The sequence below is a fragment of the Tachypleus tridentatus genome, chromosome 9 (assembly GCF_004210375.1).
Source record: "Tachypleus tridentatus isolate NWPU-2018 chromosome 9, ASM421037v1, whole genome shotgun sequence".
Lineage (NCBI taxonomy): Eukaryota > Metazoa > Arthropoda > Merostomata > Xiphosura > Limulidae > Tachypleus > Tachypleus tridentatus.
Window position 1 is genome coordinate 164,164,330 of NC_134833.1, and position 17,388 is coordinate 164,181,717.

At 32.0% G+C, this 17,388-nt stretch overlaps 1 protein-coding gene across 1 annotated transcript in view; it reads left to right on the forward strand.

Annotated features, from left to right (window-relative positions):
* LOC143226837 (ATP-dependent RNA helicase TDRD9-like) overlaps positions 1-17,388 on the forward strand; it is a 52,728-nt gene that overhangs the window by 23,600 nt on the left and 11,740 nt on the right. Inside the window, exons 6-11 of the mRNA XM_076458314.1 lie at positions 767-854; positions 4,600-4,707; positions 7,037-7,150; positions 8,051-8,155; positions 13,955-14,077; positions 15,997-16,131. Coding sequence (XP_076314429.1) covers positions 767-854; positions 4,600-4,707; positions 7,037-7,150; positions 8,051-8,155; positions 13,955-14,077; positions 15,997-16,131 — 673 coding nt within the window. The remainder of the gene's footprint in view (positions 1-766; positions 855-4,599; positions 4,708-7,036; positions 7,151-8,050; positions 8,156-13,954; positions 14,078-15,996; positions 16,132-17,388) is intronic.

Consider the following 17,388-nt stretch of genomic DNA (forward strand, 5'->3'; position numbering starts at 1 on the left):
CTAGTCATTACCAATGGATGATAAGTAACTAGTCATTACCAATGGATGATAAGTAACTAGTCATTACCAATGGATGATAAATTATTAGTTTTATGAATGATGAGGAATGGATGATAAGTAACTAGTCATTACCAATGGATGATAAATTATTAGTTTTATGAATGATGGGGAATGGATGATAAGTAACTAGTCATTACCAATGGATGATAAATTATTAGTTTTATGAATGATGGGGAATGGATGATAAGTAACTAGTCATTACCAATGGATGATAAGTAACTAGTCATTACCAATGGATGATAAGTAACTAGTCATTACCAATGGATGATAAGTAACTAGTCATTACCAATGGATGATAAGTAACTAGTCATTACCAATGGATGATAAGTAACTAGTCATTACCAATGGATGATAAATTATTAGTTTTATGAATGATGGGGAATGGATGATAAGTAACTAGTCATTACCAATGGATGATAAGTAACTAGTCATTACCAATGGATGATAAGTAACTAGTCATTACCAATGGATGATAAGTAACTAGTTTTATGAATGATGGGGAATGGATGATAAGTAACTGCTAATGTTTACATCATTATTAATGTATTATATTTTCTGAGTTTTCAAAAAGGCTGGAAGTGGATGGTTGGTAACTAGATTTTTATGTCATTAACATCTGGGATCAGAGGAGATAATAGACAATATTTTTTATTCTTTTATTTATTATTTACTCACAAAATTCTGATGTAAATAATCTATATCGTAGAATTACTTTGGTGTGTACACAACAGGCCTTGAAACAAATACCACTTCCAAGTACTGAAACAGTCACTATTCGACTTTTTATACCTACTGTAAGTATAATGAGTTAATGTGTGAGTTTTACAGTGATAAGATTTGTTCATTTTCACAGTTGTTTATGTGGTTTTCAGTTAATAAATAAATCTCTTAGTAACAAGATAAATTGTGTCAATCCTGAGAACTGCTGCTGTAATATATAATTTACTGATTTTCATATTTCCACTTAGATCTAATACGAAGTATGAAGTGGAACTCTTTTATCAGGAATATTATAATAAGAACTTTTATTTATTTCTCTTGTAATTGTTAATATTTTCACCATATAAGATAAGTATCCCATAACTGTAAGAAAACAAACAAAATGGTTAGTTTTATTAAAAGATAAATATTGGATACTTCTACCTTAGTTTTGGTACAGATTAAAGAAAACTCTGAGGTGAAAGAAAGTATTTAACATTTCTTAAAGACAAGATATCAAAGTAAAATTTCTATTAAACAAAATCAAAGACAATCTGGGATAATGTACAAACACAACCAAATTATACAATTTACTTTATCCTCAAGCCTAGGTATTACCTAGAAAATTTTAACCTAATATCATACAGTTATGCTAAACGTTTTAAGTACAACAACAAAACCAATAGGGAAGTAACTACTTAAACCTGATGATGACATTAAGTGTATAAAGTGATCTTTAGATTCACTCTGTAACAACATAAACCTGATGATTATATAAAGTTATATTTAGATTCACTCTGTAACAACATAAGCCTGATAACTAAACTGCTTAAAAAATTAAAGGAACAAGTACGTTTTCTTATATAATTTATCTCATTGTTCCAAATGTAATATTGTTTTAGGTAATTTGCCTCATTTCAGTTCCATCTGTATCCATTTTTTAATGTATGATGAATGGTAAAACATGGAGAAATAAAATTTTTAAAAATGACAAGTATCACCAAAATTGAAACAATACTTTAAACAGTTTACATGCATTTATTCAAGAAATGTTTGAAATATTCAGTATCTAGTGTGACCTCCATGACACACTCCTGACACTGATTTGGCACACTTCGAATCAGTCTATCGATGTTATCTTGGGGTACAGCAGCCCACTCCCCTACTAGGGCATGTAAAAGTTCCTGAACATTCTGAGGAGGGTGGTAGCATTCACTAACATGCCTCAACATATCTCAACAATGTTCAATTGGATTTAAATTTAGAAATCTGGTTGGCCACTCAAAAGTCTATTTCTTCCTTGTCAAGGAAGTCCATACACAGTCTGGCAACGTGGGCTCAGCGTGTTAACTTGCATCAGAATAAACCCATTGCTGACAGCACCTGCAGAAGGTCTCAAGAACGGGTTTCAGAATTTCATCTCTATCACATGCGTTCAGAGCACCCCTGTTAAGTAACAGTAAGTCCGTGCAGCCACCCAAGCATATCGTGCCCAGACCATTACAGAACCTCCTCTGAAAGTGTTGACTTACACAGTTTTACAGGTGGAAAATCTCTCTTCTTGGCATCTTCACACACTCGCTCATCCATCATTACAAGACACAGTACACCTGCTCTCATCTGTCCACAGCACAATGGCCTATTGATGGAGTTCCCAGTCCAGGTGCATACAAGCAAACTCCAACCTGGGTGCATGGTGTCTCACTGTCAGAATGATGCTTTTTGCAGGCTGTCTGGCCTTAAGGTATCCTTCGTTCAGATGATTGTGAACTGTTTGGGTCGACACACAAGTGCCAGTGGAATGCTGAAAGTCATTTCCCAGTGACAGAGCCATAGCTAACCTGTACTGCAGAGTGGTAATTACAATATAACAGTCCTCTCTGACTGTTGTACAGAGATGATGGCCTTGACCTGGTCTCCTGCCATAAGAGTTCGTCTCATAGTAGAGTCGCCAAGGTCGATTGAAGATGCTTGGTGACATGCTGCGCCACACTCCTTTGGGTCTGGCCATCCTCTAGCATCTGGACTGCCCTGGTCACCTTCATCTCTGTCAGATGGTGCCTGACTGCTTGGGTACACAAGATGAAGGAACACACTGACAAAATGAGCTACAAAAGATCCATGTTGGTGTTTGTTTCGAGACTTAATGAGGAAGGTATAGTTTCACGTAACAGCCTTATGTAGGGTACCTTGAGTAAGGTGTTTTGTTTGAGTTACTTGAAACTTCACTTATGTAGATACCTTGAGTTGTATTCTCCTTGAGTAAGGTGAGTTTTGTTTGAGTTGCTTGAAACTTCACTTATGTAGATACCTTGAGTTGTATTCTCCTTGAGTAAGGTGAGTTTTGTTTGAGTTGCTTGAAACTTCACTTATGTAGATACCTTGAGTTGTATTCTCCTTGAGTAAGGTGAGTTTTGTTTGAGTTGCTTGAAACTTCACTTATGTAGATACCTTGAGTTGTATTCTCCTTGAGTAAGGTGAGTTTTGTTTGAGTTACTTGAAACTTCACTTATGTAGATACCTTGAGTTGTATTCTCCTTGAGTAAGGTGAGTTTTGTTTGAGTTACTTGAAACTTCACTTATGTAGATACCTTGAGTTGTATTCTCCTTGAGTAAGGTGAGTTTTGTTTGAGTTGCTTGAAACTTCACTTATGTAGATACCTTGAGTTGTATTCTCCTTGAGTAAGGTGAGTTTTGTTTGAGTTACTTGAAACTTCACTTATGTAGATACCTTGAGTTGTATTCTCCTGAGTAAGGTGAGTTTTGTTTGAGTTACTTGAAACTTCACTTATGTAGATACCTTGAGTTGTATTCTCCTTGAGTGAGGTGAGTTTTGTTTGAGTTACTTGAAACTTCACTTATGTAGATACCTTGAGTTGTATTCTCCTTGAGTAAGGTGAGTTTTGTTTGAGTTACTTGAAACTTCACTTATGTGGATACCTTGAGTTGTATTCTCCTTGAGTGAGGTGAGTTTTGTTTGAGTTACTTGAAACTTCACTTATGTAGATACCTTGAGTTGTATTCTCCTTGAGTAAGGTGAGTTTGTTTGAGTTACTTGAAACTTCACTTATGTGGATACCTTGAGTTGTATTCTCCTTGAGTAAGGTGAGTTTTGTTTGAGTTACTTGAAACTTCACTTATGTAGATACCTTGAGTTGTATTCTCCTTGAGTAAGGTGAGTTTTGTTTGAGTTACTTGAAACTTCACTTATGTAGATACCTTGAGTTGTATTCTCCTTGAGTGAGGTGAGTTTTGTTTGAGTTACTTGAAACTTCACTTATGTAGATACCTTGAGTTGTATTCTCCTTGAGTAAGGTGAGTTTTGTTTGAGTTACTTGAAACTTCACTTATGTGGATACCTTGAGTTGTATTCTCCTTGAGTGAGGTGAGTTTTGTTTGAGTTACTTGAAACTTCACTTATGTAGATACCTTGAGTTGTATTCTCCTTGAGTGACGTGAGTTTTGTTTGAGTTATTGAAACTTCACTTATGTAGATACCTTGAGTTGTATTCTCCTTGAGTGAGGTGAGTTTTGTTTGAGTTACTTGAAACTTCACTAGCAAGCTTAAAAAATACACTTGTAGATGAACAGATATGTTTCTCATATGTAAATTTAGTTATGACAAAAATATACTGAAATATGTACTTGTTCATTTAATTTTTTTTAGCAGCATATGTATCAAGTATGTGAGTGGATTTCAAAAAATTGTGATTTAAAATAGTTGTGATTTGTCTTATGATTGTACTGGGAAATGTCAATAAATTTATTATTCTTTCTTCATGGTTCATTAAACAAGTACTTTTTCCAAAGTAAATAATTTCTTTTTATTTTGTTATTTAGGTTCTTGATTGTGGTCACTTCTGGGCTATATATGCAGATGATATTAATCGATCAAACCTAGCATATATTGAAGAAACAATCAACATGTATGGTGGGAAAAATTTGCAGGTAACGTTTATTTAGTTCACAATTAAATAACACAATGATACACAACTCCATGTAGTATTAAACAAGGTGTTGCTTATGTGATAACTTAAATTTCTTTAAATAGATGCAGCAGGTGTCTGTAATGTTCTAGTTTCAATCTACCATAAAAGAAAGGAATACTTCATCTACGCAGCTGTCGTATAACTGTGTAATGTTCTAGTTTCAATAACCAACATTTCTTCATCTATACAGCTGTCATATAACTGTGTAATGGTTATCTGAGAATCATTCAAAACAATTTAAAACTTCCCTGGTTGACCAATTCAAACCCCATGTTGTCCAATGGAAAACTGTCCCCCTGGAATAGTCTTGTATTCTAAACAGCAGTTCACTCAAATGACACTTATCCATGCCCACTCTACATGTGTGATGTTCACTTATTCATGCTCACATTACACATGTAATGTTGGAACCTATCTTTGACCAAAATTATTGGTAATTTCCTAACTATAAAAGCAGAAATATCTTTTGGTCTACTGTTATTAGAAAACAAATTGTACTGTGTGGAAGGAAAATGTTTTATGACCCATCAGAAGAGGCTGAAAACGTTAGAAAAAGCTCACTTTTGTGATTGGGTAATAATGCTCATTTAGTCACTAAGCTTTCTGTCATGGACAAGCTGCATGTAAATTGTGTATGTGCTCAACTGAGAGTGAATGTTTGTGGTAATACGGTATACGTGTATACACAGTAGAGTACACACAGCTTAGATGGTTACATTACCACATTATTATTTAAGTTACAGGTTTTATAGTGAGATTTATTTTTAGGATTGGCACAATGTTTCAGTCACTGATACAGTCATATTTGAGTACCATGTAGCAGTAAAAACATTTAGTTTTTATATCAACCATGCTAAAAAAAAACTAAAATATAGATATAATTTCTAAACTTTCTATAAATTCATTGCACTTTCTGATCTTAATCTGAAGGTCATGGCAGAGATTGTGACTGGACACCACAGTTTCTGGTATTAATCTAAAGGTCATGGCAGAAATTGTTAATAGAAAGTGTGATGAATTTACATAAAGGTTTTGAAATAATCTCATAATGAGTTCATTATTACTTGATAGTGCTGACTTGGGTCACCTATTAATGTAAATAATATAATAGTTTTGAAGCTATTAAGTAAGAACAAAACTATTATCACATTGTATTGCACATTGTTTATATGCCTATATATGGGTGGGTGCAAATTCCTTATAAAAACTAATGCTGATAACACCAATATTTAGTGGAATTAATTTCTAGATCATATGACTTTGACAATGTAACCAAGATAATTATTTCAACTTCTTTCCAATTTTAATTGCTAATTGTCCCAGTTGAAACACTCATCCCCCGTTTTCAGTTATGCATGTATAGGCCAAAGACTAATGTTAGATCCAATTAAGTCTGAAATACAGAAAATCTTTGTAACATGTAAAGCAGGAAGATCCATGAATTAAAAAAAGAGTACATTGTAACAATTAGTGCAAACAAATTGTTAAAAAAGTTTTGATCAGGACAGCACAGAGCAACATTAAATAAAAATAAAGCTAACTTTGCCTCTTCCCAGTTCAATAGATACCACTAATATGAATGACAATACATATCACTGGTGTATGTACCTGTTCATTGCTCAAGTATTGTGTAAGTATTATGGTATAGTGGAATGTTTGAGAGTCCAATCTTACTACAGGCTGTACTTTACCATAGTTGGTAGGCAGGCGATGCTGGTTAGAATGAAAACATTGAACATTATTGTTCAAGATCACTCTTTCCTCTGAAAGGTGTACATGTCATTCACAGTTTGTTTCCTGAAGTAACATTACTATGGTAAAAGTTTTACATACTGTTTTCTATGTAACATTAGTATGGTTTGAGCTTGATTTTTTCCAATGTAATGGTATTTTCCAAGATATAAACTATCAAAGTTAGTTGAATAAAGATTGGCCAACTAAACATCAACTGCACTTTTTGAATAGTATAAAAACAACAAAATTCTTGGGTCTTTGTATACCAGTATTGTTATAATTGAATATTTTTAGGGTTTGTTTTATGTTTGATTTTTCAGGCAACCAGTATTGTCTAAGTGACAGCCTCTGATACCAGTCAGGTTGCTGAATAACAACATGTAAATGTACCTAAAATAGAGTCTTGTTCTGTATGACTCAATTTTCTTGGCTCTGATTAAGTAAAATTTGTGGTTTAAGTTTCTTTTTTATGTTACAGTTTCATTCATCATTTTAATGTGTGTTGTGTCTGTAACACATTAAATAATCATATAATTGTGATGTCACATATTAAGGTTCTCAAGTCTCCTCCTGAACCAGGTATGCTTGTTCTAGCTCCATATGTAGATGGTAGAGGAACCTGGTTCTATCGAGCACGCATTGAAGATGTCATGTCAGAAGGGGTTTATGTAAGTTTGTATTCCTTTAATTTGAAATCTGATGCTAAGTTCACATGGTTATATAATAAGTGATGTAGTAATATAAGTTGTGTAAAATTACACCTTGAAGATGTCATGTAGGACAGGTTTACATAAGTTTATATTTCTTTCTTTTGAAATTTGATGCTAAGTTCACATGGTTATATAATAAGTGATGTAGTAATATAAGTTGTGTAAAATTACACCTTGAAGATGTCATGTGAGACAGGGTTTACATCAGTTTATATTTCTTTCTTTTGAAATCTGATGCTAAGTTCACATGGTTATATAATAAGTGATGTAGTAATATAAGTTGTGTAAAATTACACCTTGATGTCATGTGGGACAGGGTTTACATAAGTTTATATTTCTTTCTTTTGAAATCTGATGCTAAGTTCACATGGTTATATAATAAGTGATGTAGTAATATAAGTTGTGTAAAATTACACCTTGAAGATGTCATGTGGGACAGGGTTTACATAAGTTTCTATTTCTTTCTTTTGAAATCTGATGCTAAGTTCACATGGTTATATAATAAGTGATGTAGTAATATAAGTTGTGTAAAATTACACCTTGAAGATGTCATGTGGGACAGGGTTTACATCAGTTTATATTTCAATCTTTTGAAATCTGATGCTAAGTTCACATGGCTATATAATAAGTGATGTAGTAATATAAGTTGTGTAAAATTACACCTTGAAGATGTCATGTAGGACAGGGTTTACATCAGTTTATATTTCTTTCTTTTGAAATCTCATGCCAAGTTCTAAAAGTTAATTGTAGGTGTACAATGGGTGACGTAATAAATGGTATGGTAATACAACTTGTTCAGAATTACATGCAATTGTTGGAGAGTTGTCAGTATTTGATGTTTTGTATGGTTTATCACAGGTATTCTTTGTTGATTATGGTAACACTGCTTGCATCAAGAACTTGAGTGATATTTATGAGATTGACCCTGAAAATACACCAGACCTGCTGACTGCTCCAGCTCAGGTGAATGTCCATTTGCTAAGCTGTGTTGCATTTCTTATTTCAATTTCAGTAAATTATTACCTTAATACATTTTTCTATCAGTCTACCTTCATGTATTCTTGTGTTATTGTCAAGCTCATAAAGTAGTAATATGTCCTCAAAGATTTACTGTACGGTTATCAGACTAGGAATGTGTGAACTTCTGGTTTTGTTCTTCAGAGTGTCAGTGCCAGACTCAGAATGTGGTCCAGTGTAAAGAATTGATAAAGTAATAATATGTCATTACAACATTATTCTTAATTGTGTGGCTGCCAGACTAGTTATGTGTAAACTGGCAAGTTATATTTTACAATGATTGTATAAATATTCCATGTATTAGCCACTCGCTATTGACATCTGTTTTTAACATATTCTTCATTGTATGGCTGTTGAACTATTATATATGTTATCATATTACTCTTGATTGTATGACTGTTAAACTATTATGTATGTTATCATATTACTCTTGATTGTATGACTGTTAAACTATTATGTATGTTATCATATTACTCTTGATTGTATGACTGTTAAACTATTATGTATGTTATCATATTACTCTTGATTGTATGACTGTTAAACTATTATGTATGTTATCATATTACTCTTGATTGTATGACTGTTAAACTATTATGTATGTTATCATATTACTCTTGATTGTATGACTGTTAAACTATTATGTATGTTATCATATTACTCTTGATTGTATGGCTGTTAAACTTTTGTATGTTATATTACTCTTGATTGTATGACTTAAACTATATGTATGTCATCAAATTACTCTTGATTGTATGACTGTTAAACTATTATGTATGTCATCATATTACTCTTGATTGTATGACTGTTGAACTATTATGTATGTCATCATATTACTCTTGATTTTATGACTGTTGAACTATTATGTATGTCATCAAATTACTCTTGATTGTATGACTGTTGAACTATTATGTATGTTATCATATTACTCTTGATTGTATGACTGTTAAACTATTATGTATGTCATCAAATTACACTTGATTGTATGACTGATAAACTATTATGTATGTCATCAAATTACTCTTGATTGTATGACTGTTAAACTATTATGTATGTCATCATATTACTCTTGATTGTATGACTGTTAAACTATTATGTATGTCATCATATTACTCTTGATTGTATGACTGTTAAACTATTATGTATGTCATCAAATTACTCTTGATTGTATGACTGTTAAACTATTATGTATGTCATCAAATTACTCTTGATTGTATGACTGTTGAACTATTATGTATGTCATCAAATTACTCTTGATTGTATGACTGTTGAACTATTATGTATGTCATCAAATTACTCTTGATTGTATGACTGTTGAACTATTATGTATGTCATCAAATTACTCTTGATTGTATGACTGTTGAACTATTATGTATGTTATCATATTACTCTTGATTGTATGACTGTTAAACTATTATGTATGTCATCAAATTACACTTGATTGTATGACTGATAAACTATTATGTATGTCATCAAATTACTCTTGATTGTATGACTGTTGAACTATTATGTATGTCATCATATTACTCTTGATTTTATGACTGTTGAACTATTATGTATGTCATCAAATTACTCTTGATTGTATGACTGTTGAACTATTATGTATGTTATCATATTACTCTTGATTGTATGACTGTTAAACTATTATGTATGTCATCAAATTACACTTGATTGTATGACTGATAAACTATTATGTATGTCATCAAATTACTCTTGATTGTATGACTGATAAACTATTATGTATGTCATCAAATTACTCTTGATTGTATGACTGTTAAACTATTATGTATGTCATCATATTACTCTTGATTGTATGACTGTTAAACTATTATGTATGTCATCAAATTACTCTTGATTGTATGACTGTTAAACTATTATGTATGTCATCAAATTACTCTTGATTGTATGACTGTTGAACTATTATGTATGTCATCAAATTACTCTTGATTGTATGACTGTTGAACTATTATGTATGTCATCAAATTACTCTTGATTGTATGACTGTTGAACTATTATGTATGTCATCATATTACTCTTGATTGTATGACTGTTAAACTATTATGTATGTCATCAAATTACACTTGATTGTATGACTGATAAACTATTATGTATGTCATCAAATTACTCTTGATTGTATGACTGTTAAACTATTATGTATGTCATCAAATTACTCTTGATTGTATGACTGTTGAACTATTATGTATGTCATCAAATTACTCTTGATTGTATGACTGTTGAACTATTATGTATGTCATCAAATTACTCTTGATTGTATGACTGTTGAACTATTATGTGTCTTCAAATTACTCTTGATTGTATGACTGTTGAACTATTATGTATGTCATCAAATTACTCTTGATTGTATGACTGTTGAACTATTATGTATGTTATCATATTACTCTTGATTGTATGACTGTTAAACTATTATGTATGTCATCAAATTACACTTGATTGTATGACTGATAAACTATTATGTATGTCATCAAATTACTCTTGATTGGATGACTGTTGAACTATTATGTATGTCATCAAATTACTCTTGATTGGATGACTGTTGAACTATTATGTATGTCATCAAATTACTCTTGATTGGATGACTGTTGAACTATTATGTATGTCATCATATTACTCTTGATTGTATGACTGTTGAACTATTATGTATGTTATCATATTACTCTTGATTGTATGACTGTTGAACTATTATGTATGTCATCATATTACTCTTGATTGTATGACTGTTGAACTATTATGTATGTCATCAAATTACTCTTGATTGTATGACTGTTGAACTATTATGTATGTCATCAAATTACTCTTGATTGTATGACTGTTGAACTATTATGTATGTCATCAAATTACTCTTGATTGTATGACTGTTGAACTATTATGTATGTCATCAAATTACTCTTGATTGTATGACTGTTGAACTATTATGTATGTCATCAAATTACTCTTGATTGTATGACTGTTGAACTATTATGAATGTCATCAAATTACTCTTGATTGTATGACTGTTGAACTATTATGTATGTCATCAAATTACTCTTGATTGTATGACTGTTGAACTATTATGTATGTCATCATATTACTCTTGATTGTATGACTGTTGAACTATTATGTATGTCATCATATTACTCTTGATTGTATGACTGTTGAACTATTATGTATGTCATCAAATTACTCTTGATTGTATGACTGTTGAACTATTATGTATGTCATCATATTACTCTTGATTGTATGACTGTTGAACTATTATGTATGTCATCATATTACTCTTGATTGTATGGCTGTTAAACTATTATGTATGTTATCATATTACTCGTGATTGTATACTGTTGAACTATAATGTATGTTATCATATTACTCTTGATTGTATGACTGTTGAACTATTATGTATGTCATCAAATTACTCTTGATTGTATGACTGTTGAACTATTATGTATGTCATCAAATTACTCTTGATTGTATGACTGTTGAACTATTATGTATGTCATCAAATTACTCTTGATTGTATGACTGTTGAACTATTATGTATGTCATCAAATTACTCTTGATTGTATGACTGTTGAACTATTATGTATGTCATCAAATTACTCTTGATTGTATGACTGTTGAACTATTATGTATGTCATCAAATTACTCTTGATTGTATGACTGTTGAACTATTATGAATGTCATCAAATTACTCTTGATTGTATGACTGTTGAACTATTATGTATGTCATCAAATTACTCTTGATTGTATGACTGTTGAACTATTATGTATGTCATCATATTACTCTTGATTGTATGACTGTTGAACTATTATGTATGTCATCATATTACTCTTGATTGTATGACTGTTAAACTATTATGTATGTCATCAAATTACTCTTGATTGTATGACTGTTGAACTATTATGTATGTCATCATATTACTCTTGATTGTATGACTGTTGAACTATTATGTATGTCATCATATTACTCTTGATTGTATGGCTGTTGAACTATTATGTAAGTTATCATATTACTCTTGATTGTATGGCTGTTGAACTATTATGTATGTTATCATATTACTCTTGATTGTATGGCTATTAAACTATTATGTATGTTATCATATTACTCTTGATTGTATGGCTGTTAAACTATTATGTATGTTATCATATTACTCTTGATTGTATGGCTGTTAAACTATTATGTATGTTATCATATTACTCGTGATTGTATGACTGTTGAACTATAATGTATGTTATCATATTACTCTTGATTGTATGACTGTTGAACTATTATGTATGTTATCATACTATTCTTCATTATAAGGCAGCACAACCACTAATGTATTTACTGGTTACTTTACTGTAGAATGATTTAACTACCAAGAACTTCAGTAATTTTTTGTTGACTTTTTATTTGCTAGATTGATGACTGGTTTGTCAGCATCTGTTGTTAATTGTACAATTGTTAGACTAATGGCTGGTTTGTCAGCATCTGTTGTTCATTGCTTAATTGCTAGACTGTCTACTGGTTTATCAGCACATGTTGTTCATTGCTTAATTGCTAGGCTGTCTACTGGTTTGTCAGCACATGTTCATTGCTTAATTGCTAGGCTGTCTACTGGTTTGTCAGCACATGTTGTTCATTGCTTAATTTCTAGGCTGTCTACTGGTTTGTCAGCATCTGTTGTTCATTGTAGAGTTGCTAGACTGTCGACTGGTTTATCAGCACATGTTGTTTATTGTAGAGTTGCTAGACTGTTGGTTGGTTTATCAGCACATGTTGTTTATTGCAGAGTTGCTAGACTGTTGGCTGGTTTATCAGCACATGTTGTTTATTGCAGAGTTGCTAGACTGTTGGCTGATTTATCAGCACATGTTGTTTATTGTAGAGTTGCTAGACTGTTGGCTGGTTTATCAGCACATGTTGTTTATTGTAGAGTTGCTAGACTGTTGGCTGGTTTATCAGCACATGTTGTTTATTGTAGAGTTGCTAGACTGTTGGCTGGTTTATCAGCACATGTTCATTGTAGAGTTGCTAGACTGTTTGCTAGTTTATCAGCACATGTTGTTTATTGTAGAGTTGCTAGACTGTTGGTTGGTTTATCAGCACATGTTCATTGTAGAGTTGCTAGACTGTTTGCTAGTTTATCAGCACATGTTCATTGTAGAGTTGCTAGACTGTTTGCTAGTTTATCAGCACATGTTGTTTATTGTAGAGTTGCTAGACTGTTGGCTGGTTTATCAGCACATGTTGTTCATTGTACAGTTGCTAAATTGTTGAATGTTTTTTAAATTTATTCTTAAGTCCTGTTGACATGGGTCACAGGTCATAAGCCATGTCATTGCATTTGTTGATTCACACTCAAAATTTAATCCTCTACTATTTAATGAACTTAAATCAGTGAGTCTGGTATCGAAATGTAGATTATAATTGAAATATTAGGTTTATCATGTAGTTTACTGTAATGTTTACTGATTTGTAACCAAACGTTCGTGTATTAAATGTTATGGTATGAAAACATTAACAAGTGTAAAATGGTTTCAAAGTTAGTCTCAGCAATAAAACTGAATGACTTAACTCAGTAAATTATGATGCTTCTTATAGGTATGTTTATCAGCATTCTGTTCAGTGTATATTTGTTAGACTCTTAACAAGATTCTTTAGTTATAACAATAGGTCACCATCACAAATCTTATATGTATGCTATCTTTATTATTCATTTAATTACTAATTTTTTAATCTCTAGTTTAATTTTGAAATTTATTTTCTTTTAGGCTTTTGAGTGTGTTTTGAGTGAAGTACGCCCATCTGCCCTCAGGTCACCTCGAGGACAATGGACGAGAGAAGCTCGCGATTGGTTTAAAACTCAAGTTGATGGACAGAATCTTGTTGCAAGGGTAAAACTTTTATCTAATAAAGATGTAGAATGTAGTCCATATTAATTGCTAGTGTAATAAAGACGTAGAAGTTAATACATATTAATCGCTAGTGTAATAAAGACGTAGACGTTAGTCCACATTAATCGCTAGTGTAATAAAGACGTAGACGTTAGTCCACATTAATCGCTAGTGTAATAAAGACGTAGACGTTAGTCCACATTAATCGCTAGTGTAATAAAGACGTAGAAGGTAGTCCACATTAATTGCTAGTGTGTAATAAAGATGTAGAAGGTAGTCCACATTAATTGCTAGTGTGTAATAAAGATGTAGAAGGTAGTCCACATTAATTGCTAGAGTGTGATAAAGATGTAGTAGGTAGTTCACACTAATTACTGGTGTAATTAAGATGTAGAAGGTAGTTCATACTAATTACTGGTGTAATTAAGATGTAGAAGTTAATCTATATTAATTACAAGAGTGTTATGAACATGTAGAAGTTAATCTATATTAATTACAAGAGTGTTATGAACATGTAGAAGTTAATCTATATTAATTACAAGAGTGTAATAAAGATGTAGAAGGTAGTTCATATTAATAACAAGAGTGTAATAAAGATGTAGAAGGTAGTTCATACTAATTACTGAATCTAATAAAGATGTAGAAGGTAGTTCATACTAATTACTGAGTCTAATAAAGATGTAGAAGGTAGTTCATACTAATTACTGAGTCTAATAAAGATGTAGAAGGTAGTTCATACTAATTACTGAGTCTAATAAAGATGTAGAAGGTAGTTCATACTAATTACTGAGTCTAATAAAGATGTAGAAGGTAGTTCATACTAATTACTGAGTCTAATAAAGATGTAGAAGGTAGTTCATACTAATTACTGGGTCTAATAAAGATGTAGAAGGTAGTTCATACTAATTACTGGGTCTAATAAAGATGTAGAATGTAGTTCATACTAATTACTGAGTCTAATAAAGATGTAGAAGGTAGTTCATACTAATTACTGAGTCTAATAAAGAAGTAGAAGGTAGTCCATATTAATCTCTAGTGTAATAAAGATGTACAGATTAGTCTGTATTACTTGAGTGTAACAGTAATGTACAGATTAGTCTGTATTACTTACTGGAGTGTAACAGTAATGTACAGATTAGTCTGTATTACTTACTGGAGTGTAACAGTAATGTACAGATTAGTCTGTGTTAATTACTGGAGTGTAACACTAATGTACAGATTAGTCTGTGTTAATTACTGGAGTGTAACACTAATGTACAGACTAGTCTGTGTTAATTACTGGAGTGTAACACTAATGTACAGACTAGTCTGTGTTAATTACTGGAGTGTAACACTAATGTACAGACTACTCTGTGTTAATTACTGGAGTGTAACACTAATGTACAGACTAGTCTGTGTTAATTACTGGAGTGTAACACTAATGTACAGACTAGTCTGTGTTAATTACTGGAGTGTAACACTAATGTACAGACTAGTCTGTGTTAATTACTGGAGTGTAACACTAATGTACAGACTAGTCTGTGTTAATTACTGGAGTGTAACACTAATGTACAGACTAGTCTGTGTTAATTACTGGAGTGTAACACTAATGTACAGACTAGTCTGTGTTAATTACTGGAGTGTAACACTAATGTACAGATTAGTCTGTGTTAATTACTGGAGTGTAACACTAATGTACAGATTAGTCTGTGTTAATTACTGGAGTGTAACACTAATGTACAGATTAGTCTGTGTTAATTACTGGAGTGTAACACTAATGTACAGATTATTTCTGTTTATTTTGATGTGTTGCTAACAACATGTAAATTCAGTGATACAAATGTGTGAGTGTGTGTTTAATGTATGTGATGAAAGTAAATCATAACTTCAATTACCAGGAACATTTGTTTGCATTTAAAGCTTGTTGCTTTATCCACCAGGTGTATTCAGTTGTGCAGAATGTGGTACGGTTAGAGCTAGTGAAGGTTCTTCCCAATGGACAGGAAATGAGCATTAATAAAAAGTTAATTGATTATCAGTTTGGTGAAGCAGCTGAGGAGAGTTACCTTTCAAAGGTAAGAGTTATGTAGAGAGACTTAAGTTTGGTTGTAGTTGATTATCAGTTTGGTGAAGTAGCTGAGGAGAGTTACCTTTCAAAGGTAAGAGTTATGTAGAGAGACTTAAGTTTGGTTGTAGTTGATTATCAGTTTGGTGAAGCAGCTGAGGAGAGTCACCTTTCAAAGGTAAGAGTTATGTAGAGAGACTCAAACTGTGCTTTAAGTTTGGTTGTAGTTTTAATTCAATACTTACCCAAACTATAGGGCATAGAATACTTGGTTTTTCACTGCCATCAAAGCTTACCTTGAATATAGTAGTGAAAGTAAAATATTGTGTGGTACAATGTACTGGCAGATCTCTTAAGAAGATCATTTTATGTTTCATCCTATTGTAAAAGTACCTGTGTTGTAAAATGTTATATGGTACAATGTACTGGCAGATCTCTTAAGAAGATCATTTTATGTTTCATCCTATTGTAAAGGTGCCTGTGTTGTAAAATATTGTGTGGTACAATGTACTGGCAGATCTCTTAATAGGATCATTTTATGTTTCATCCTATTGTAAAAGTGCCTGTGTTGTAAAATGTTATATGGTACAATGTACTGACAGATCTCTTAAGAAGATCATTTTATGTTTCATCCTATTGTAAAAGTGCCTGTGTTGTAAAATGTTATATGGTACAATGTACTGACAGATCTCTTAAGAAGATCATTTTATGTTTCATCCTATTGTAAAAGTGCCTGTGTTGTAAAATGTTGTGTGGAACAATGTACTGGCAGATCTCTTTATAAGATCATTTTATGTTTCATCCTATTGTAAAGGTGCCTGTGTTGTTGGGTCTTATGTTGTAGTAAAAATAATATTGCAGACTTCTTGACAGGGAGAAGGAAATGTCTGACAGAGTTTGTGATTGCTAAGGTGACTGCTTTAAGGTTGATCAGTGATCTTAACTAGTCCATCATCAAAAGTATCCTTTTGTAGTGCAAGTTCTAACTCCTACCATAAATGTGTATGTTCAATTAATTAAGTCACTTTCACTGCTGCTTCTGTAGTAATTAGTCATTTTCATTGCTGCTTGTTTAGTAATTAAAGGTACTTTCATTGCTGCTTGTTTAGTAATTAAAGGTACTTTCACTGCAACTTGTATATAAAGGTACTTTCACTGCAACTTGTATATAAAGGTACTTTCACTGCAACTTGTATATAAAGGTACTTTCACTGCAACTTGTATATAAAGGTACTTTCACCTCAACTTGTATATAAAGGTACTTTCA